We start from the raw sequence: 24,103 nt of genomic DNA, 5'->3' as shown, positions 1-24,103 counted from the left end.
CAATAACTAAATTTAGTTCAGTTCAATAATCTTTATTTCGTTCAAAGTTATTCGTTACAAATTGTCTTGTTCAATCAACTTCGCACGTTCCGCGAGCAGAACCCTTTTGGGTTCCACGGACACCGGACCACATTGAGATTCCCTGATACACGTTGTTCCGCTTACTGCCTAGAGGATCACTAATAGCAAATTGGAGATATAATAAGAGGCGTCACTCCGGGCGGAACTTTTGAAGTCCTTACTTGACCTTGGCATTTAAATTGGTTGTCGATTCGAGCAGGATATTCAAATCGATTAAATGTACCTTACAGCAATTTGCTGATTATTGCCGAAGTTTACCATGGTTTACCGATCATTGCCGAATGGGTATTTAAATGGGTTATCTAGTGATTTCCCTAGTTTATGTCTGTCCTTGCGAGTGACGCCTCTTATTATATCTCCTCTTTGCTAATAGCGAATTCGGTACATCGCACTGAGTCTGCACTGGTGCCAGAAAGTGACTCGGATTGGTTGTTTCTGATAGAAGGGAAGATAGCTCTACAAGAATCAACCAATCCAAGTCATTTTTTGGCACCACTGCAGAGTCAGTGCGATGTACCGATGTACACTTCTTTAGTGCTCTGATCCAAGCTCAATCTTCGCGGGCTTTGAAACTACAGTGACCACCGAAGCGCTGCGGTTGCAAGAGGAGCCTCCCCCTTCGCGCTGTCATCATCAGCTGACCCGTCGCTTCGTCGTGATTCACCGTGTCCGCCAAGGTTGTTATGACATTTTTTGATACGCCGTTCGACATGTTTACGCTGTTAGCATCGTCGCTTTGAGCGCGTCGAGACCGGCCCTAGCAGAGCGCCCTTCGTTCTTCGCCCGAGATTATCCCGCAGCGTTCAAACGCGCCCATCCCTCCGCCACTGCGAGGTGCATCGGCCAGGCCCGCTCTAACCTCAGCGAAAGGATTCATGCACGGGCCGCGCGGCAGGAGGTGGCCTGTCGCTGGACGAACGAGCGTTGTTCCCGCCCTCGGAGCCTCCAGCTGACTGACTGGAGAATTATGTGATAATCTCGTCAGTCCCCGCGAAACCATCCAAGTGACATGGCTTCTATCTGCCGCCGCTGGAGGCTGTGGATCCTGCCAGTCCTCACGTGCCTCTACGCGCTTGTCATCGTAATCCTGGTGCCGATCCTACTCGCCAACTCCATTAGAAATGGTTTCCAGAAGCAGGATCAGGGCGCGCTCGTTGGCGGGGCTTTCGTGCTGCTCGCGCTGCCCGTCGCTTTCTACGAAATCGTGCAGCACATGATATACTATACGCAGCCCAGGTTGCAGAAGTACATAATAAGGTGAGTCCATAAACATTGACGCCTTCTCGAAGGCAAGAAACTTAAATTTGTCAACGCACGCACCATTGCTCAGATTCCTCCCAGTTTCACTCTCGCGCGAGTGTAACTACGCTCCGCCTGAGCCTCTTTGGACGGCAATGGTTCGCGCGCTGTATATTCTCTGTGTTCATGCAGTTTCCAGGAATGCGGATGAATAACGAGTCGTTTGCAGGATTTTGTGTATTTATGATTAGGAGAACCCTGGATGTTGCCAATGGTACGAATATTACAGCTTTGGATGGTGGTAGGGTATGTATGCTCGCTTAGAACTTCGAGGAACTTTATTGATCGACCTTCGGCGCAGTGAAGGTCGGAGCCAGATATAGCTGAGATCTAGAAACGAGTAAACCTGCATTTTCTAGAGTTCGTAAATTTCGTGGGAGTTCAAAGCGGAGAGGAAATTCAGCTGCACACTTTTGTAACTGATTTTCGTGGGAATATTCAGTAAAATGACGCTGCGAGTTTTTAATTACAGCAGGGGGAATAGATGAGACAAATCGAGTGGGAGTCTTATCATGGCTGGCACGGAGGAACGAATCAAAGTTCACTTTCCCCGCGTAGATATTTACTCATAGATCAGTGGCGTATTTAGTGTAAACAGTGCCCAGGGCAAGCGTAGAATTTGCGCCTACAACACCACCCTCCTCCCCTCGTGCATATCATTCCAATTTCATCTTTTCTGTTCTACTTCATCGTTAGAAGTGCTATATGAGCTCTTCGTTAGATTTACCGGAAATTTTTTTTTAGCCAAAAATTGACGAAAATGTGTTTGGTATAATAATTTGGCCATTTTCTAAATTAAAGAAGGTAAAATTCTGCGTACGAAAGAGGTCTTCTCTTCTCCCAAACGGAAGCCCTTTGATAAACGCAAGAAAGAATAATATATACACTGAGCAATGAAGCTCGGATTAGAGAAAGAAGTAATACGTAAAAGTCCAAGCACAAAACCAAAATAAAGAAAATGAAATAAAGTTATCCGAAACTCAGGAGTCGGAGATATTCATAAATTTCTCTCGTGTCGCACGCGTAGCACTAGGGTGGCTTTCATTTACTCTTGATGAAATTTTCTTTCCAGATTTTCTTCGCGGTACCGCCCAGAATAGTTCCAAATAATAAAAAAAAAAATAGTAAAGTTTGATCGTATAATGGGAAAAGATGCCCCTGGACCTTTGAATATTTAAATAATTATATCCTCCAAGTTATTGATTACACAAAAAAATATGTCAAACAAAAGTTGTAGATCCAGATAAGGAGCATCTTTTATGCTCTATTACTTTTTCTCGTGCGACAAACGGTTTTCGAAAAAAGTTTATTTTAATCGGGCTCATACTTTACACAGATTTTTTTTTTATTATTTGGAACTATTCTGGGGGTGCCGGGAAGAAAATTCAAAAGTCGAAAATAAGAGCCACCCTAGCATAGCACCCTTTAATGCTCTCAATCCATCGCCACGCAGTTTTCTAGAGTTTCTCACGGATTACGTGTAGATATCGATCTAACTATCATATATCGCGCGCCTTGAAAACCCACGACTGCGATTTATAGCGGTTGAACGAAACTTTACGAGCTTTGTACGCAGAACCTTATCCGTGCCATTCTATTAAATGTTTCTTAATAATTACGATCAGTGGCGCACCCAGAAGGGGCCGAGGGGCACCCCAAAGAAGGGGCTTCGTAAAAAGAAAAGAAAACTGGCTTTTATTCTTGAAAAAAAATTTCTAATCACCTAATAAATTTTATTGAATTTGCATTAGAAATATTTTTATTCCTTCAACTCTCCCCAAGATTAAATCCCGAGTGCGCCACTGATTACGACAGTTAACTAATATTAAACAACTAACAAGGAAAGGGTCCCGAAGCCAGAAATTCAAAAAATTCTGAGACTATTTTCCAATAAAACAAGTAACTTCTATCTTAAATTTGAGATTTCAAGATTCACAGACTTTGAGATTTCTTTGAATATTTCCGTGTTCGGGGATCCTCCCTTGTAAGTTACAATCTCAGCTGTTGCTTCTCTCAGAAGTTCCCCAAACTGTACAGATGAACAATAAACAGCGACAGAAGAAAGCAATCCTCGATTGTCCCATTCCGATTAATCAAGCTTGGCTGTTTCTTCCAGGATATTATGGATGGTACCAATTTACGCAGTGAACGCTGTAGGTATACCCCTCTACATGCTCCTGAATTATGCAACGGCGTAGTCTTCCTTGTTGTGTATAATGCTTTTCGAATGCACGCAGTGGCTCGGTCTGGTTTTCCCCGATGGCAGCATATACGTGGACAGTTTAAGGGAGTGTTACGAGGCGTACGTGATATACAATTTCATGATGTATTTATTGGCCTACCTGAACGCTGATCGCCAGCTGGAGCACAGGCTGGAGATGTCTCCCCAGGTGCACCACATGTTCCCTCTGTGCTGTTTGCCCGATTGGGAGATGGGGCGGGAGTTCGTGCACATGTGCAAGCACGGGATACTGCAGTACACCGCTGTCAGGCCCATATCGACTTTAATATCCATGTAAGTATCCCTGGAACCTCTGCAACCCACGAGGAACGCTACAATCTTTAATTGCCCGCAGTATCTGTGAACTGAACGGTGTCTACGGGGAAGGTGAATTCAGAACGGACGTAGCCTTTCCATATATGATCGCTGTGAATAACCTGTCGCAGTTCGTTGCCATGTACTGCCTGGTGCTCTTCTATCGTGCCAACGCGGACTCATTGAAGCCGATGAAACCCATCGGCAAGTTCTTGTGCATCAAAGCAGTCGTGTTCTTCTCCTTCTTGTAAGCCGCAGCGTATACCGGTCGATTCTGTAGGGCTGGAACGCAATTTATAGCTCTGTTATTTTACAGTCAAGGTGTGATTATCGCGCTGCTGGTGTACTTCGACGTCATATCAAGTATTTTCAACACGAACGACATGGACGATATCAGAAGTATATCGTCGAAGTTGCAGGATTTCCTCATTTGTATCGAAATGTTCTTGGCGGCTGTTGCTCATCATTATAGCTTCTCTTATAAGCCTTTTGTAAACCTGGCGCAGGGTCAGGCGTGGTGGGACGCATTCAGGTAATTCAGATTCCACTTCCCTGATTTTTTTATTCCACTTTCTGAAAGTACCATCTTTTCTCAATAAAATGCCGCTTGGTTTATATTAAAATTCGCAGAATTGTAGATTCGGCAGCTAAAAAGGTCAAGCGGCAACCTATAGCGTCGCCTTTGCCCAGAAACTTTAAACGCGTTTTTCTCGAATTTTTGTTTCTCTTCGTTTTCGGCTAGTTGCGAATGAACGGAGGTTCAGACCGACTTGGAAAAATTACAGGATGTTTAAAACATGTGCCATTTCGCGCCGAACCTCTGATATGGTCCGTGAAAATTCGAGATTTTCAGCAAAAAAATTTAAAAAGCAGTGAATTTTTAGGTTTGTGTGTTGTGGGCTATTAAAAATTCGGGACTTGTTAATTTTTTTATGGAAATCTCGCATTTTTACGGACTGTATCAGAGGTTTGGCCTAGTCCCCTTAAGCGTACAGAAAATTCTCGCTATGGGCTCGCGGCGAGCGCTTAACGAGTTACATCCACTTAGAGGTCCGGAAAGAGCGCATTGTCGGTCGGACGATAAAGAATACATTTAAGAACTTCTGTGCAAAATTGTATAAAAATCCATAGAGTTTTACTCAACTTACAGCGTACATCGTTTCGGAAAACGTGGTTTCGAGAAAAACGCATTTAAAGTTTTCGGAATGTTTTGATATTTTAAAAAAATGTATATATTATTCAAAGATGTGTTTATCTTCATTGAAAAAATTTTATCGATGAAAGTGTCACTTAGAAATAAATTCCCAAAGATGCGATATTTCTTCACCTGGCCCAGGTGGCCTAACCTCTTAACGCAGGGTTACGGCGAGCCCATAGCGAAGAGAATTACCTTACTCCCAGCTTCTAAACTTCCCCTGACTTTCCAGAGCCATGTGGGATGTCTCGGACGTGCACAACGACATCAAGGAGCACCTAGGGGTAGTAGGATCATCCCTAAGTCGCAGAATACGTGGCCGAGGTGCTTATCAGCAGACCTGGGGCAGCGCCACGGAGCGCACGTCCCTTCTCCCTGAGGGATCAGCGGCCGCAGCCAAAAGCGCCCCGGCGTCCTCGTTCTCCGGTTACAACACAGCGGAGATCGGGCAGAACGACGGCGTGGCTGGCTCCCTCGACCTGGTCCCAGACGTGCAGGATACTAGTAACGCGGTGAAGACGTAATCTGCGGCGACAGAGGGGCGTGGGGCAACGGCCATCGCTAGCTTGAATCTCTAAGCAGAGGAATCTTCTAGCTTCGCAAAAACCGAGCGCGACTCCCTGTATATTGTACAAATCGCCGTTCGTTACGTTAATCCTCATTTCCGGGAGCTCGCGCGACCAGGCACTCGATTAATGGATTCGATAAGCCATCGTAGAGACGATTAGGCGTCGTTCACCTCGTCCATTTCACGGGAACGCTTCTCTCCTATTGAATCGCGACTCGTCCTACCAATGATGTATCTACCAAATAATTGTATATATACATAATGTTTATACTTAGAACAATATATCGGTGCAGTCCTACTTACGAACGTGTTGCGCCATTTATTGCTGGCTCGTCGACCCCCGGAAGTGCCGCCACGCACGCCTCTCCATTCGCGATAAAGTCGTCTGCTTTCTCGGCGAGTCACCTAATGATACTGCGAGCGCCGCGAGCAAATGAATAATTGTACATTCCTGCCAAATGAATATCGTTGTTTAATTTTATATCGACTAGATTGTAAACTGTGCGAAGAATACTCCTGAGGAACGAGGGATGGGTGGTGAGAATCTTGTATCGAGACTTTCGTCCAGCGTCGTCGATGCGTCCAGTGATAATACATACACGTTTCTCGCGCATAAGTGGTTGTTACGGTATTGTAGAAACTAATTTCTGCGTGTTTTCCCAGACGGCCGGTTTCCTCGCTTTGGTCAGTAAAGTTTAAAGAACAGACACCAAGGTACTCGCGAATTTTTATGGGAGATTTACGTGAAGGGGTATCAACTAGGGATGGGTCTCTCGAAGCGTCGAAAGATTGCACTTTCTTCGCGATTCGTAACTCTCGAAACCTAGATAAGGAAAGGTATAAACTCGAGAGTTCTTATATTTTAACTAAAAATTTATGTCGACTTCGGTTCTTATTCCGCCTACAAAACAGAATGGGAAATTCAAGTTTCGAGAGTTTCGAAGCCTTTCGTAGCTCCGAGAATTTGGAAATCCGCTTCGAAGCCGCCCCTAGCATTAACATTTTACCAGATTGCTCGGACCAAAGATAGGGTATATACATGTTTTTATCTCGGATATATTGCTCGCAGGATGTGACGGATTAGATAGAGCGCCGTAGGGCGAATCCCACTTGCGCCCAAATCGCCCGCGAGTTTTTCTGCACGCGACTAGGCGCAACGTCAGAAAGTTCAAAGTCGCTTTTCTCGAAAATAAAGCGCGATATGAAAAAAAGTCACTCTTTCTTTTTCACTTACAACAAGCAAATAAGTCGAGAAGAAGGAATAAAATTTTTCGATATTGCGCTCCATTTTCGAGAAAATCGACTTTGAAATTCTCGACGATGCGTCCAGCCGCGTTTAGGGAATTTGGGCGCGAGTGGAATTCGCCCGTAGTTTCCCTCTGGTTGACCTAGATTTACATTGTCAATTAAACCACAAGGAAAATAGGGGTATTTTTAATGTTTCTACCGCGTGATTCGCAACTTTCTTATGGATTCGAGACGATAGTTTATAAACCTCACCGTACCACGAGAACAATCCTAGGATATAGATCGAGTATTTTAATAATCTCTACCACTTCTGTACGAACGCTCTGTTAAGTGTTTACAAGCCTCCTGGGAGAGCGAAGGTTCTACAATAAAAGATGCGACCAGAGTAGCATCCGTATACAAACAGAAAATTATATACAAATCGAGATTAATCGCTCACTCTGACGAGCATTCAATTACACCGACCACTTATGTTTCTATTCGTTTATTTCAATCATTTCTCTACTCATACAACCACTGTTCCATCCGTGTTGTACGTGGAAATATATACTATATACAAGATGTAATAATCGTTATTAGTTTCTCCCGTCCATGGTAAACGCGTAAGAATTACATACATTCCATTTTCATATGATACCTACAATCCACGTCGTAGGACACGCGTGCATCGTTCAAATGTGTGTGCACACGCAACGAAGCGTCTGCAAATTTTTATGGTTAATCGCTTTGGTATGATCGATGCTGTGTATTAAGAATATCGTGCCTGGGGCAGATTTCCCCGCGGACACTTTGCTAAATGCACGATCAGGGTCCGAGCGCAGCCACTGCGCCCGGGCGTTAGAAATTTATTGAAAGCTGGGCCGCGCCTTGATCTCTCTCGATTGTACAGCCATTCCCGTGAAAATCGACTAGGGAATGTCTGGCGTTCCGTCGCTCAGTGAACGAGCAAAATAAATTAGCACCTAAGCACTCGCACTTCAGCCACCAGGGCTACTTTTATCGTTTATCACATACCATGCACCTCTGGCTTTCCTTGTATCTACACATTTCAATTGGCTCCCTTCATTTCTCCTTGTTCAGCGCCTGTATGAACTCCTCGAGCTTCTCCTGGATCTGCCTGACGCGCTCTGAAATTCAAACGAACGCTGTATGAAATGGAAGATGAGGTGTGAGCCTCTAGAACTGATCAAGTTCACTTTCTTAAGGGTTACGCTCAGTCAGGAGGCCGAAAATGGTGTGATTTTTGGGAATTTTTTCTTCTGAGAAATATAAAATTTGGCCTGTATGTCCAACAAACATTACTTTATACTCTGATGAACCAGGATACCGATAAGTTATATACTTCTTTGATTACATAAAAAAAACTGGCGCAAAATTGTATAGCAAAAGTTAAAGTTTCAGACCTTTCAATTTGAAAACTCTCCAACACCCCTCAAAAAATTTTTGTATTTTTTTCTGGCTCATCAAATCATGGCTACATATGTATACAGTGAAACGCCGTTTTATTTTTCTGTTTTAGATTACTAGGGAGATAAATATCATGCACACCAGCGGACGACGAATTTTGCGCGGCGTGTTGGTCGATCATGTATAACTCCTATATTTGTTATTAAAAATTAATAAAAAAAAAACTATTGCTTCCTCAAAGATGCATCAAAATATGTTCCAAATTTCAGATGAATCAAATCGCTAGTTTCTTAAAAAAAAAAATCCGCAATTTTGCTAGGTTTTTAGCCCAAAGAGTGGGATTGCCCCTTTAAGTTACTCAGTTACAGTACGAGAGCACAGAATTAAGGCGGCAGCGAATAATCGCGTTGGTTTTGGGGAGTCTGTAGCTTATCAATCTCTCCAGCTTCCGAGAGGCTCATATACGAATAAATTATTGAACTATATTTTGTGGCTTAGGCGCCAAGACGCACGACACTCCAAAGACTTACTGAGTTCCTCAGCTAACGTGACTCGTCTACCCGTCAGCAACTTCTGTTTCATCTCCGTATCTTGGCTGTAATCCTCCAGCACTTCTTTAATTTCTTTATCTAGCCTACGAGCCTCGCGGTTCATGATCTGCTGTCGAAGTGCATTGGCAGTGACCTTCAGCATCTGCTGAATCCTCCAGAAGAGGACCACGTCGTTGCACTCCATCTGTTTGAAAGTAATTAAAGCGATCGTTCTCGAGGTACTTATAGAAAGATTCGCTGCCAAGCAGTTCAACTTACTTCGCTTTCGTGGCCAGTGTGGTACAGATAATACCCCTTTTTACAATCGTACGCTCTTGCCAAACTCTGGTGCAAGAAGAACCTTCGGTAAACAGGGTGCCACGTTTCCCGAACGAACTCGTTGTCGATTTCCAAGCCATTCCGCTGCAAGTTCTTCCTGACCGTCGTGAGCTCGTCTTGGGTCAAAGTCGGGGCATGCTTCTGTGAGCAAAGTACAAAAATATTCCTGTGTTTAATATTCCCCCTTAAAGGCCGTCGCGCATTTTAGCGAAGCGAAGAAATTAATAACCACCGGCGTGATGGAAAACTCGTTCTCGTTAGATCACCGAAGTTAAGCATCACGGGCGGGGTACTGGGGAAAGATGGGTGAACATAAACCACCTTTTCTCCCGGTGCACTGCTGCTGCTGGGACCCGAAGCAGCGAGAGGGAGGGGGGAAAAGATGGGACTTACAGTTAATTAATAATGCAGGAAAAAACAATAAATAAAAAAAATTAATAATTGTCGCTGCGCTTCGGTCATCAATTGTTTATAAACTTTTCTCTTCGTATCGCCGCGTTTCGCCAAAACGCGCGACAGCCTTTAAGATTATAGCACAGTACGCATTGAAAGATAATTAAGAAAGTGTCCTGTTGTTTCTCCTTACTTTATCCGAATACAGAATCTTGTCCAACTCATTTTTCACGGACGTTCGTTTCTGCTGCTCCTCGCTTTGGCTCTGCCAGTAGAGCCACCGTTCTTTCCTGCCGGGGCCCAGCATGTCGCGCAAAATTTGCTCCGTAGCTTGAAGCTTCTCCCTGACGGAGGTCTCCAAGAAACGCACCGCCTGGTCCCAGTCCCTTTTGTCATTCACGCTTCTGTCTTCCAAGGTGTTGAGTTGTATGACTCTCAACATTTCGGAGGCCTGGAAAGATCTGTTTATAAATTCATTCGCGCAAATAGCGAATGCGGTTTATTTACTTTTTCCTCCCAGGAGTGTCGCCTCATCGCCTCGTTCACCACTGAATTCTTCAGGTTATCAAAAATGTCGTCGTGATCCTGGCTCAGCCTTGCTTGGTTCATGAAGTGGTCAAACTCCTGCTGCAAACACTCCCAGCCACTCTCAACGCTTTTAGCTGGTAGCTGTTGCTCTGCCCACTGTCGCAGCTTTATGTCCACGGTTGTGTTGAACGTACCTGAATAGCGAAGGCATTAGAGTCGTCAGGCCCGGCCTGTGCGCGATAAATGTTTGGCGTTTTCCAAAAAAATTGGGAATAAAGCGAGCGCCTTCAAAATTCTGTTGCACTTTCGATATATGATATATTTTATAAATGATAAAATATTAAAATTTATCTGATATTTCCCGAGGTCTTTTAGGCGCTTCTTCTCTCGCGACTCTGAGTGTCGTGATATTATTCTGCATGTGATTTACTTGGGATTCCAGTTTGAGCGGCTGGCAAGTAAATGCTCTCGAACACGTGCATGCTAACTTTGTCCCAGATCCTGACCATCAGCACTTCCTCCCAGTGTCTCGGGGAGACTTGAGACAAGTTCACTATTTCGTCCAGTATCTCCCCCCTTGCCTTCTCGAAGAGCTCATCCCTGTCCAGCTCCCTCAATCTGGAAGAAACACGGAGATCGTAATTCCTTTGGTTCGAACCAGAGCTTGGGAAACATTTGGCGATACTACACCCTCAATTCTTTACCTCGGGAAGTTATTCTTCCATTCTGTTTCCAGGTTGAATCTGGTTGCTTTGAAGGCGTCCGCTTGCTGCTCCACAGTCTCTCGCACCATTTTCCAAAAGCACTCGGCAACCGCGAGGCTCAAGTTCTTCGTTGTGACTTGGCCGGACATTGCTAGGCCATCCCTATTCAATCGAAACAGGTGAAAAAGTAATGATCCTTACTAACATATAAAAGTGAAAGTTGTCCATCTTTTTATAAATACCCGAAACCCTATTCCCCATACGCAACGTCAAGAATTTCAAAGCCGATTTTCTCGAAAACGAAGCACAATATCAAAAAATTTTATTCTTTTTTCTTGACTTATTTACTTGTTGTAAGTCGAAAAGAAAGAGTCACTTTTTTTGATATCGCGCTTCATTTTCGAGAAAATCGACATTGAATTTCTTGACCTCCGAGAAAACGATAAGTTTGCTGTCAGGAAAATCCCCCAAAATAGCGGCGAATATTGGAAAACCAAGTGGAGGCGTGGCTTAGATTTCAGCGCTGCGGTGGTAAGTTGGCGAACTATTGAAAGTAGGCTCGGATCCCACCAAACATTCCGAATAAGTATTTATTAATCGAATAAGTAAAAATTTAGTGTTAAAAAAAATTTAAAAACACTCGTCTTTCGCAACATGTCTATATAAACACTGATAATCGTATGGACTTCGACGGATCTCGGCCTACTCACAGTAGTTCCATTTTCTGTCACCAGTTGGCGTATCAAAATTCTTGGTTTCCCAATGCTGAGTTTTACAATATCATAAAGAATTCCCGGGTGAAACCGGGTCAGCTAGTAAATAATAAAACCTATACAATTCCACGAGAGCGCTTACTTAAAGAGCTTCGAGCTTCTAAAGAACTTCTCCTCGTGGTCCTTGATCGTCTGTATGCTGTCCTCCTGCCTGCCGCGACCAGTAACAACAGCGAAGTAACCTAGCGCTTTCATGGGGAACAATTTCCCAGACAGTATCTTGCGAATGCGCTCAGGATTGGTCAGGTTCTCCTCCGCTAGATCTACCTATCGACGTTAACGCTTGAAATTAATCCTCTCGAACCTTGAATTTTAAAAACAAACTACGACTGGCAAACTCGCCGTACCTTCGTCAAGACGAAGATGGTCCGCTTGCCAGAGGGGTCCATTTGCGCCACGAGGTCCGTCACGTTACTTCTCTCGGCATCCACAGACCCATCTTGGATGCAGAGGATAATCGCGTTAGGGTTGCTCATGTACTGCTGAGTCATCTGTCGAATTGCGTCTCGAGTGTCTTCTGCCATGTCAACCGTAACTGTCTGTTACAAAAGTTTTCTATATTACGGAGACGAACTACTTTCAGCTGGGACTACTACTTACGCTAATTATACCAGGCAGGTCGACGAGAACCATGCGCTGAAGCCCTGGGCCTTTCACTGTCATCGCAATTACGTCTTGGCTGACGGTCTTCCCATTCTTCACGCTGTTCTTCATGCGCAACTCCACTTCGCGCCTGAGCTCAGCCAACTCGGATTCTTTGGTTAAATCGAACTCTCGGGAACTGTCTTTGAACTGGGCTATGTGGTAAGGACCCTCGCTCAGGGTGACTTTCACTGGCGCTCTTGTCATCATCTCGCCACCACCTCTGAAATACAGTTACTCGTAAAGAGAATTGTCTCTGAATGTTGAAGAGTAAATTTGAAATTAATAACAGCGAGTCGTGTTACCTGGGGAATATTCTTGCCTGAGCTATCATTTCCAGCACCGAAGTTTTACCAGAACTTTGGTCGCCGACAACTACGACTCTTGGTAAATGGTCGGCAGTGGAGTAGGCACTATCGTAATCGCTAAGCTCGTCTAGAACGTCACTGTACATGTCGATTAATGATTTCTGGAAACATTGGTAATTAAACAGTTAGAGTTCGAAACGAAACTCTTCTACGGTAAATCGCAGAAGTGTGATTTATATACTTTTATTTTCCTATTGCTTAGTTTCTGATTGCCACGCAAGAGCATCTGCTTTCGCAGCTCTTTGTTCTCCCTCTCTAATCTCTCCAGCTCGCGCTGGTACTTCGACTGTATCTGCATTACTTCGTCCTGCATAGCGTTCAGCCTCTCCTGCGACTTTTCTTTACATTGAAATTACAGATTATAATTATAATTTTCGCAAGTCCCAAGAAAAGGAATTATACACTCCTCGTGAAAATTAAAGAAACACTGTAATTTCCTGAAAATTTTGGGCATTTTCAAATGGCTGTATCTCTGCGAAAGATGGTCGCAAAAAATATTTAAAAAATGCACTTCAACGCTTGAAGTTTCTAGTTTTTGAACCAAGGCCTCGGATTTTTTTTCATCCATTATGATACTGTTTTATCAAGATGTTTCACCCTGCGTTTCATCTTGATAAAACAGTATCATAATGGATGAAAAACAAATTTGAGTATTTGGTTCAGAAACTAGAAACTTGAAGCGTTAAAATGCTTTTTTAAAAATATTTTTGCGACCATTTATCTCAGAGATACAGCCATTGGAAAATGCCCAAAATTTTCGGGAAATTACAGTGTTTTTTTTTAATTTCGACGTGGAGTGTAGTACACTAACATGTACATACGAGCTTTCTTACGTTCCTCTTCGATACTGTCGTCGATTAACGGTCGAGCGTAAGCCACGGTATTGCTGACGAGCTGATCCTTTGTTTCTGTAGGAAAAGACATTAAAATCTCAGTAAGTGGGCCAGGTTGAAAGTCAGCTAATCGATAACAGTAAAACTTTGCTGATAAAAAAAAAGGACACTCGTGTGTTTACACATTTATTATTGGTGAACTCAAGCGAAGTGTTAAAATTAATGGAACACGAAGCTTCGATACTCGATGAATTAACAAATGGTAATGTAATTTGTGAGCTCCGCTATGAACAGCAATGAGCCTGGCTCTGATAAAACGAACGAAAATGAAATAAAACTGGGCCTGTCCCATTCAGTATTTAAATTTAATAATCCAATGCTCGCTCGAATGGGAAAATGTCAGTTTTAGTTCCTTTTAGACAAGACATATTAGTGTTACACAAATTAGAATTATCCTGCAATCGTTGGTAAAAAAAATGCTGAATGGACAGACAGTGAGATACTGGATAATTCCAAACGTTTTACACACCTGAATAATGTTGGTTTACTATTGCTGAGATTGTGTCAAATATACCTGAACAGAACAGACCATAATAAAATATTTCTAGATGATCACAGATTAAAATAAATGTTCAACATACAACTCGCCAACGTTACGCTACGAACCGGTGCATACAAATCTAACGCAACATGCTAATCCCATTCGTTTACCAGCCTGCGAACGAGGCGCGAGTTAAAACTATTTCTACGGCATGGCATTTATATACTTCACGATTTCTATCTTTGAGAATCATTCATGTGCATCGTCCACTTCAGGATTTCGTTGCATCGAAGACGCTTCGTAGCGAGATTAATATCTACTTTCTGCCGAAGGGTTAATACTAACGAAAAGAGGTGGCGTAAATTACACAGTTCGACAAAATCTGAATTTTTTTTGAAAAAAAAATGCAAATTTTCAACTTTGACTATCCTCTGTGTCGAAACAGTAATAATAATAACAGTTAAATCAGCTGTTTGTTTAATACATTTAAACAACGACCAAAGGGAAAAGAACACCCGAAATGCACCCATTTTTGCAGATATATTTCAATTTATTTCAAAAACTGAGGGTCTAGGAGAAAATCTGACTACTCCACGCGATGCAGCAGACATTTTTCCTTGGAAAAGCGTCAACAGAAGTGGTAACTCACGTTTGGTTTTCAATTTAGAAGCGAAATAGTTTGGTGAAACCTGCGGCGCCGACAGTGGTAGTCAACGGTGGCGCCGCACGTTTTGCCAAACTATTTCGCTTCTAAATTGAAAACCAAACGTGAGTTACCACTTCTGTTGACGCTTTTCCAAGGAGAAATGTCTGCTGCATCGCGTGGAGTAGTCAGATTTTCTCCTAGACCCTCAGTTTTTGAAATAAATTGAAATACATCTGCCAAAAAGGGTGCATTTCGGGTGTTCTTTTCCAGTTGATCGTTGTTTAAACATATTTAAATGTTCATAACGCACTAATAACTTATATCCCTGCATTCGCGAGGGTTCAAAGAAAAATTTCACAGAAGAAGCAACCGAATAACTACAAAAATTTGCAGTTTTTTTTTCAAAATCGAATTTCTCAAAAACCGATAGCGACTAACGGTTTGCGAAGAAACGGCTATTAACTGTTACAAGTCCAGATGGCTGTCTAACTGTGTAATTACAGTGCAAGAGTCGTGGCTATAATTAGAGGGTGGCCAGTTAAGGTAAGAAGACGTCAAGCAAATTGAAGAATGATTAACAGGGAGACGGCGACAACATCGACACAGGACTTCCAGCATGCTAAAAAAAAAAAAACCTGTATTCAACTCACGATTAGAGGAAACATCATCCACACCTTCGTCATACTGGTCAACCTCAGCTGCCTTGATGGCATCGTCCAGCCTCCGATTAAACCACTGTCTGTACTCTCTATACTTAGCCTCGCCAAACTGCTTTATACGTGGATCTGTTTGTTTGTCCATTTTTTTATGCCTCCCATTATTCCCTCGCCTCGCATTTTCATATACAGTAAGACCCCGCTTAACGCCGCTCTGCTTAGCACGGTAACATTTTAATCCCCCGAAATGGCACGCGGTAAAATTGGAATTTCCCGAAATCGCGCGCGATTTTCTTGCTTTAATACTCGCACGCATTTTAAAAAAACTGCTAAACTTTCTTACTCTCCGTTCTATTTCCCTTATCCCCATTTTTTACGCGTTAAGCCGACCTCGTTGAACGCTGTTCCGTTTAGCCCTGGAACTTATCCCCCGCGTTAAGCGAGTTCTTACTGTCCTCGACGACTGCTGCGTGGTCTGCTACTTACCCAGCTCGATCTTGTCGGCTAAATTGTTCTTGACGGACATTAGCGTCCCGCGAAAGTTCTGCCACTCCTTCTCGTTGGGCAGGAGATCGTCCAGCCAGCTCAAATCCGGTAAGACTTCCTTCCACTGCTCGTATTTCTGGAAAGCGAAGAAGAGTCACACACGTGCGATCCATTCCGAAGCTTTATTACTCGTACCTTCTGCAGCGTCACTCCGCCGCCAACTGCGCCGCCCAGTATCAGGTAGCGAATCTTCAACACCCCTCGCAACATTCTCCCAACGAACATGGCGTACGTTCGATTCGGGTTTCCGAAGTAACGCGCGTGCGGCGACGATAGCAGCGGACGGTAGACTCTGCTCGTTCTGCCTGACGTCAAGTGCCTCGTGCTGGCCACGGATGCTGGGTAACGGGACGCCTTCGAGACCAGCAGTATGCCGTCTCTGAAAAAAAGAGAACGTTTAACACTTTGCGCGGAGCGACGCGCGGATTTGAGCCTCTCGTGGTTCTTCGAGGAAATATCAAAGAAACTGGCGATAAGTAATTGTAGTAACGTGGAGGTAATAGGGCGCTGACATTGTATGGGACTGATGGCCCGATGGGGCGACATAACCTAAATGTTGCGAAACTTGGCGCGTCAAGAAGCGGCGCAAGTATGTTACGGAGCTTAATATAGATCGCTCGCGATTCGGGAATTAAGCTTCTTCGGTGGTTTGAGCTCGTTTTATTGATGATTCGAGAGATCTTACCCTATCTTGCCACAAAGAATTTGCTTCATCTCGCGGGGGTGCGGCTGCGAGTTATGAGACACGGCGATTAAAATCTGCTTCCGCGGCGATATGCATATAATGTATCAAACTGGGGTTGTAAAACGCCTCTAAAAGTTAACGGGACGCGACAGGTCGGGTCAGCAATTCATGGTTTCGTGCCACGACCTATTCTCGCGACGTGCACGGCGATGCGAAGAGAGACACTGTTTCGCGAAAGCACATGCGTGAGAAGTTCTAACACCCCGTGCCCGCCAATTGACTGCAATTGGCTTCGGATTCCGACCAATCGCGGCGCGGAGAGTGGGACGATTAAAGAACCGCGACATGGTTTACTGATTTGAATCGAGGAACTGGAATTTCAGATTTCCGAACAGTTTAATGTGTGGTTGTAATAAGTTTGTGGTTTCTATTTGCAGCGAGAGCTGCTGGTAATAGATCGAGTAAGAATTCAGTGGATTTATAAACGCAGATATTATAAGCTTCTAGTTTTCTCGCGCACTGAACATTCTCCCGCGCTTCGAATGTTTCAAAGTGGAAGTTAAAAGGGACCAATCAGGATCGCTGTAATGTTGAAGAAGAACTGCCGGCAAATTTAAATTAATGTTTAGTAGTTGAGGGTTACCGTAGGTAGTAAGGTTAGAAAAAGAACAGTTCTTTAGGAATTTATTTCAGAAAGTACATGCATGTTTTTAGGCAAAGGTTTTCGTATGAAGATTAGTTTAACAGGTTATTAGATTATGCTTTGCTGTAAAAGTATTTATTTATTGCAAAATTACAAGTGACTTGTAGGTTTATTCTAGACTTTCAAATTGTTTCTCCAATGCATAGTTTTTACCTTTGGATGAAAAATAAACTAGATAAACTCTTGTACTACTTAAATCTTCTTCGTTAAAAACAGCTTCCAGGAAATCAGTTGTAATTTTGCAATAAACAACTACTTTTACAGCAAAGCATAATATAATAACCTGTTAAAGTGTCCCTCATCCGAATACGAAAACCTTTGCATAAAAATATGCACGTACATTCTGAAATAAATTCCCAAAGGATCGTTCTTTTTCTGACCTTACTGACTGCGGTAACCCCTTAACAGGGAAAACCGCGGAGGGTTAACATAAAACATTGTTATTTACAAAAATGCAAAATGATCATCAAGGATTAATTTCTGTTACTTAAACTTAGAAATTCTAACAAGTAGTTCACGAACTTTGCGTCCCTTAAGAAAACAAAACATAAATGCGATTTTTTTCATCTCGAAAGTTATATGAATTTAAGCAATGAAAATAAATCGAGGGTGGAAAAAGAACGTGGTCCACTATCGTAAGAGGGGGTTTCAGCGAGCAGTGTGAATGACTTGTTTCCATTTTAACAGTATGTATGTGTGCGTGCTGTCTAACTACCATTGACTGTAATCACTTTGAAGAAACGGGCTCAGATCAATTCAGATTTATTTAGATTCGCCTTAAATTTGCTACACCAAAGCTACTCTGCGTATGACAATCTCGAGACACCCTGTACATAACGCGCGCTACAACACAGAGGTCTGTATGGAGCTCGATAAGTTTCGCAAAGCAAGGTTCCCCATTCATTCCATAACACGTGTACCCCCAGGAGTGATTCTTTAATAATTTTATTTTTCCTTTGCAATCCTTATATTACAAAACATACCTTTCCAGACACATTGAAAATATGCTCTATGTACATCGGATTGTTGCCTAGTTTTGTGCTAAACATTCTTCATTTTTTTTTTTTTTGTCATCGCTGGTTGTTCATCTTTACAAGGAATTAATATTAATAACTATACTCGCATAGGCTCTCGTATAATAATATGATTATGGCAGTACATTTACATTTAAAGTCTATGTTTTGTTTTTTATCCAATCATTTCTGTTATACATTCAAATATTCTCTCGTATTTATATCCATATTTATATATATACCTCATTTATTTATATATGTATATATATATATATGCGAGTATACGTACACATATATATATACACATATATATCATATGAAAATCTACGGTACTAATTATGTGCATGAACTAGGCGTACGAAAGGAAAGTTTCATCTACCGCACTTCGCGTTTAATCGTAAGCTTTATTCTTAAATAGCGCGGCGGTCGAGTTTGCCGACGCCGCGATGTGAGATCTAGGAATTCAAACGCATTTCCAATGGAAAACAAGAGGTTTCGCATTAATGCGCTAAGCGATTCTCCCCGGAGGGCTTGGATCCTGACGCTTTCATATCGAGATATGTACGAATCACAAAAAAAGCTGGCAAAAGCGCGCTGCTACTCGACTTGGACCCCAGTTTACATTGTCCTTCAAGAATTAAATTATCAGCTGTCTGCTTCTGTCCTCCCTCCTCTTATCGTTTGGTGTTACATAACTGTTTTCCTTCCTGTTTCCCCCGTTTGTTTTTTTTTTATTTTTTTTTTTTTTTTGATCAGTCACCTAAAGATCCACTACAGTAACTAAAAACGTTATAAATGTCCTCCTAGTATTGTCTAAAGGTGCTCTGTTCTCGTACGTTTTTCTCGTTAATTTGAATTTCCGCTATTTTCCACATTCAGTCTAGTGTTAGATTATTATTTATAGTATTTATAAGAGCTTGGAATTATTATACCCTTAACGTAATACGAGCTAGCCTTTTTTTTATTTTTATCGTTTAACACCAAGCTGCTATGTACAGGTTGCCATGTAATTTTTCTCACGCGTCGGTCACGCTCCCCGACGCCTCCCCTAAAGACAGCGCTCGCTCGTCCCAGCCCCGTAACAATTCGTGTGAACGGAAGAAAACAAGCGGAATCTCCCCTTGGCAGTACGTTACGTTTCGTTCGTCGATGGAACAATTATAAGCGTCGATCGCGATGATTCATCGCCGCATTCCCTACCTAAGATGGTCCTGCTACCGATGAAAGAGGATTTAAAAAAGTGGAAATCAACGTATGCGTCGTATACTTGAAAAGGAACGCCGGGAGAAAACTATAAACAGACAGTTCTGGCTCTCTACTATACAGTCTCATCCCTAGCCGTGAAATTCCCGGTTCAGACAGCCACCATTCGCCGAGAATGGGCCTGGCCGCTAGCTGGCCCCGCCGTCGCTGCCTCTTCAGCAACAGTCGCTCGATGGGAACTCGCCTACTCCGACGAGTCTAATTCTCTCAGTTAATTCTGCGAGCCTAAGACTAGTATCAAAAACCCCAGTTACGCTACTCCTCTTTATAAAAGTCTTTCTTCTAATCCACCTTGACTGGCGCACGCGTCGACAGCTCCAGCAGTGATTTCAGAGGAAGGAACAGCGTATTCTTTGGAGCGGTCCTAGTCAGTTCAGTAAACCTAGTCGCGAAATGTGTATAAAAAATTGCTGTTCCTTCATCGTTGCCCCTTTTGTCTCTGTCCTCGAACCGAGCGACGCACGTTGCTCGCTTCAGAGAAGGAACTCTTCAAGTTCCTTTCGTCACGAGTGGCCGTGGCTCTTCGAGGGTTTAAGGTAACGATACGTTCCTCGGCGTGTCCCTATTTACTTCAACTAACCTAGTCATGAAACACGTATCAAGAGGTGCTGTTCCTGTGCTTTTTACTCTTGGCCTTGCCAGGCTCGAACTCGTCCTCGCTCCTCCGTCGTTTCTCCTTCAGCTGCTTCTCCATAGCTAGCATGGTTATCATTCTCTTGTGCGAGTCGCCGACAATCCAGCCGTGCTGCTCCTGGCGGTCGTCCTCCTCCTCCTCAACGGCAGGGACCACCTCGAGCATCTCTTCTTCGTCGCTGGAGCTGGACCAGTAGTACAACTGATTGGCAGCCGCTCTTTTCCTCCGACCAATCGCTACCCCGACACCTTCCTCTACCTTGTTCCAGGACTTCGTCGTCTTCAGCTCCTCGTCGTCCGAATCGCGCTTGCTGCTGGATGACCTGCGCTCCTTGTCCCTCGAGCTCTTCGAGTCTGTCCTGTTCCTCGACTTGTCGGAAGGTGGGTTCTTACCCTTTTTACTGGCTGCCACGGGCTTCGCTTCGCCTTTGGCAGGCTTCTTCGGCTTCATCGGGGACTTGGGGTGTCTCTTCAGCTTCGCAGGAGACTCTAGATGGTTCTCCCCTTCGTGGTTGCTTTCCAGCTCCGCGGATTTGCCGCAATTGTTCTCCAGGTCGCTGGCACCTTCGCTGTTGCTCTTGACGCAGTTGTCTTCCTCCGCTTTAAGCTTCTTCTGCTTCTCCTTCAATTGGTGCTTCTTCCTCTGCGCCTGCTCCTGGGCAGCTTTCTCCTGCGACTCGGTGCTCTCCGGCTCTCTGGTGGAGTCCACCTTCGCGTCCACGGTAGTTTGCGCGAGAGTCTCCTTGATCTTCCCAAGCTCCCTGAGGATCTCCTCTTCGATGGCCTTCTGCTCCTTAGCTATCATTTGCTCGTGCTTCTTCTCTATGTACCTCTCCTTCCGCTTCTCCTTCGACTCTCGCTTCTGCTTCCGCGGCTTCTCGTGGTCCGACCTGTCGTTGCTCCTCCTGCTGTCCCTCGGGCTCGCCTCTTCGTCGGAGCTGCTTATTTCCGCGAGGAGCCCTTGCTTGCCAATGGCGCACTTCCTCTGCCGCCTGGTCGGCTGGAAATCCATTAGGATCCTCTCCTGCTCCTCCTGCATCTTCTTCAACTGCTGCTCCTTCCTCTTCTTCGACTCCTGCACCTTCCTGCTCAAGAACACGTGAAGCGGGAGGTTATCAGACTCCTTCTGCGGCTTTTCATTGGTGGACAGCTTCTCCGGCAAAGCGAGGAGATCGTTGTCCGGCTCTTCTTCCTGGTCCTCCGCGGGGCTGGGGCACTTCTCTGCAGGCTCCTCGGCTGAGTCAAATGTCTCGTTCACAGGCTCCGCTGCTTCTACCGTTTCGATATGCTCTAAACCCTTCGGCTCCCTATGTACAGTATCGTATTTGCTTCCCAAGTTAGTGTCAGCTTGGTCCAAGAGGTCCAGAGCCTCTTCCAGTGGAATCAGCTCATCCTCCTGCATGTACTCCGCCTTGCCATCCATCTTCTCTCGCGGCAGGCTTGGACTCCCGACTCTGGAGCCTTCAGGGACGCTCTGGGCTTCCGTGATCGTTGGCTCCTCGGCGTCCGAGTCGGCGACAGAGGTGTCTTCCCTGTACAGATCATCCAACTCGAAGTTCCTCTCGTACTGGGTCTCGGTTTCCTCGTCGCTGTTCCTCTGATCATCAGCGTCCTTCCTCTCGTCGATCACCAGAGGGTGGTCCGACATCTCCGACTCGGACTTCTTATTGTCACAGTCGTTTTTATTAGCCTCGCCCTTCAGATCTCGGTCTCCCCAGTCGTCCACTTGATCCTCGTTCTCCGAGCAGTACTTGCCGACCAGTTCTTCGCTCTGCTCGAGCTCCGGCAGCTTCTTCGCAGCCTTCTTCACCTTCCTCTGCCTCTTCGCCTCGTAATCCACGCCCTCGTCCTCGAACTCGCTCTCGGACGACGTGTACAGCTCCGCGAAGATGTTCTGCTTCCCCTTCGAGCAGGTCCTCTGGCTCTTCGAGATCCCCACGCCGACGTCCTCGGCCTTCACCGCGGTCCTGTACTCGTCGGAGCTGTCGTTCTCGTACCAGGCGTTCCTGGCCTTCTTCTTCGGGTTCTTGCTGCGCTTCTTCAGCTTCGAGTGCTTCATACTCGGCTCCTGCGGCCGCTTCGGCTGCTTCCTCTCCACGAACTCGTCCATGGGCCCGGTGACGCTCTGCTGCTGCTCCTCGCTCTGGAAGGACTTCAATGCGCCCTTGGTCTTCGGCGCGAACTTCTCCAGCTCCTTGAACTTCCTGTCTATCATAGACTCCAACCTGGTGCTCAGCGCGTCCGCGGTCTTGCCGTTCTCCAGGCTCTCGCCTATGGCTTTCGACATCAGCCCCGCGACGTCCACCTCCTTGGTCCTCAGGCAGCTCACCTCGTAGCCTGGTCTGCTCCTGTAAGACATCACGCTGCCCAGGTTCGGCTCCATCTGGCTCTCCTCCTCGTCGAAGTCGTAGACGTCCTTGATCCTGCCCGACGCGAATTCTTCCTTGCGCTCGAAGCCGTCGCGACGCTTCTTCCTCTCCACCAGACCGCCGTGCTCGCCGCGACGTATCAGAGGGAAGTCCTGGTGCTTCTTCGTCTTCTTCGTCTTCCGCTGTCTGTGCACGTTCAACTCGCGAAGCGCCGCCTCCGTTTTCGACTTCTCCTGCTGCTTCCTCTCGTTCATCTCCTTCTTCCTCTCGAACAGCTCCTTGATGGGGTTTCTGGCCTTCTTCTGCAGGTCTCTGGCGATGGCCAGCGGACTTGGCGCCGGGATAGGGGCTTTGTGCACCGAGGGCTTCGCAGGCTGGACCTCCTCCTGGGAGGTTGAGTCGCCGGTTGTGGATGTTGGCGCTCGGGCGCAAGCTAGCTCTGCTAGAACCTTCATCGGCGTGGATCCGCTGTGGACAGAAGCATTCGGCGTTCACTTGGTGGCTTTGGCTCTTTGACTTAGGGTGGGCTGAGTGAGCGGTGATCGGTAGTGGTAAGCATTGTGGATGACGGAGTGAAATGTAGTCATTGACGCGGGGTGAGTGAATGCTATGGAGTCAGATCAACTTCGTTTGGGTAAAGAAGATAGTTGGACTATTTATTTTCAGTAACCAGTGGCGCACCCGGAGGGGGCCAAGGGGACTTGGCACCCCCCAAAGAAGGGGCTTCGTAAAAAGAAAAGAAAACTTTAGGGAAATTTTTATAATCACCTAATCAATTTTATTGAATTTGCATTAAAAATATTTTTATCTTTTCTCCGGGAGGTGGCAACTTTGGGATGGTGGTAAAGAAAAATATACCCAGCAAGAGGGTACACAATATACCCACCTTTTTTAACCCATTTTGTAGTGTCAATTTAATTAAAAATTTAAAACCGAAATTTAAAAATATTGCCTTCTTTAGTATAAACTTAATAAAGATCACGGTTTCCTCAGCATCTCTTAGACCTGATTAGATACCAACTTGGTTTTTACTTCGAAAGGTTACCCACACAAGTGCCTAAAAACCAATTCCAGAATTTTTCCCTAAGGGGGTGAAAAGGGATGAAATGTATTTTGACGGATTCCTCAAAATCTCTTAGCCCCTACTAGATACCAACTTGGTTTTTACTTCGAAAGGTTACCCACACAAGTGCCTAAAAACCAATTCCAGAATTTTTCCCTAAGGGGTGAAAAGGGATGAAATGTATTTTGACGGATCCCTCAAAATCTCTTAGCCCCTATTAGATACCAACTTGGTTTTTACTTCTAAAGGTTCCTCACACAAATACCTAAAAACCAATTCCAAAATTGTTCCCTAACCAACCCCTAAGGAGGTGGTGAAAATGGGTGAAATGTGATTCATGGAGTCCTTACTATCTCTCAGGCCTGAAGCGAAGCGCGGGTGTATTTTGCTAGTTATTTATAAGAAGCATCCAATGTGTTTATTACACGGTAATACATTTACAGCTATCTGGGCCATATTTATTCTACGCTCATCCATTCAGTGTCCATAAATTGCCAGGTAGACTGGCAATACACGAGAGAGGGGACGTTCTCCCAGCTAC

The 24,103-nt window shown here is 44.7% G+C and overlaps 3 protein-coding genes across 18 annotated transcripts in view; 1 reads left to right on the top strand and 2 right to left on the bottom strand.

Moving 5' to 3' along the window:
* The first annotated feature begins 710 nt into the window (after window positions 1-710).
* On the top strand, window positions 711-7,488 carry LOC143377116 (transmembrane protein 184C). The gene is made up of 6 exons (XM_076828079.1): window positions 711-1,338; window positions 3,497-3,533; window positions 3,618-3,895; window positions 3,957-4,163; window positions 4,233-4,448; window positions 5,344-7,488. Exons 1-6 carry the CDS (start codon window positions 1,091-1,093, stop codon window positions 5,633-5,635), a joined length of 1,278 nt encoding a protein of 425 aa, XP_076684194.1. The 5' UTR covers window positions 711-1,090; the 3' UTR covers window positions 5,636-7,488.
* On the bottom strand, window positions 7,396-20,200 carry Opa1 (Opa1 mitochondrial dynamin like GTPase). 8 transcript variants are annotated; one of them, XM_076828058.1, is made up of 18 exons: window positions 20,078-20,200; window positions 15,969-16,212; window positions 15,774-15,909; window positions 15,267-15,416; window positions 13,974-14,018; window positions 13,433-13,519; window positions 12,793-12,950; window positions 12,549-12,712; window positions 12,202-12,466; window positions 11,949-12,140; window positions 11,684-11,868; window positions 10,829-10,990; window positions 10,555-10,742; window positions 10,104-10,318; window positions 9,790-10,047; window positions 9,144-9,344; window positions 8,865-9,069; window positions 7,396-8,054 (listed from the first exon to the last, which is right to left on the bottom strand). In XM_076828058.1, the coding sequence occupies exons 1-18, from the start codon at window positions 20,083-20,085 to the stop codon at window positions 7,990-7,992; spliced, it is 2,928 nt and encodes a 975-aa protein (XP_076684173.1). In that variant the 5' UTR covers window positions 20,086-20,200; the 3' UTR covers window positions 7,396-7,989. The 8 variants fall into 8 exon arrangements, with proteins under 8 accessions (XP_076684173.1, XP_076684170.1, XP_076684172.1 ...); XM_076828055.1 differs by lacking the exon at window positions 20,078-20,200 and adding an exon at window positions 16,519-16,763; XM_076828057.1 differs by lacking the exon at window positions 20,078-20,200 and adding an exon at window positions 16,519-16,763 and having other exon boundaries at window positions 15,282-15,416.
* The window catches only part of LOC143377101 (uncharacterized), an 87,222-nt gene continuing 81,085 nt past the window's right edge, over window positions 17,967-24,103 (bottom strand). For all 9 annotated transcript variants that reach the window (XM_076828023.1, XM_076828022.1, XM_076828028.1 and 6 more), the window contains one exon: window positions 17,967-22,967. In XM_076828023.1, coding sequence (XP_076684138.1) covers window positions 20,096-22,967 — 2,872 coding nt within the window. In that variant the 3' untranslated portion in view covers window positions 17,967-20,095. The remainder of the gene's footprint in view (window positions 22,968-24,103) is intronic.

Source organism: Andrena cerasifolii, chromosome 15 (genome assembly GCF_050908995.1).
Source record: "Andrena cerasifolii isolate SP2316 chromosome 15, iyAndCera1_principal, whole genome shotgun sequence".
In the NCBI taxonomy this organism is placed as follows: Eukaryota; Metazoa; Arthropoda; class Insecta; order Hymenoptera; family Andrenidae; genus Andrena; species Andrena cerasifolii.
The sequence above is the reverse complement of the archived record's forward strand: the minus strand, read 5'-3'. Positions and strand labels throughout refer to the sequence as shown.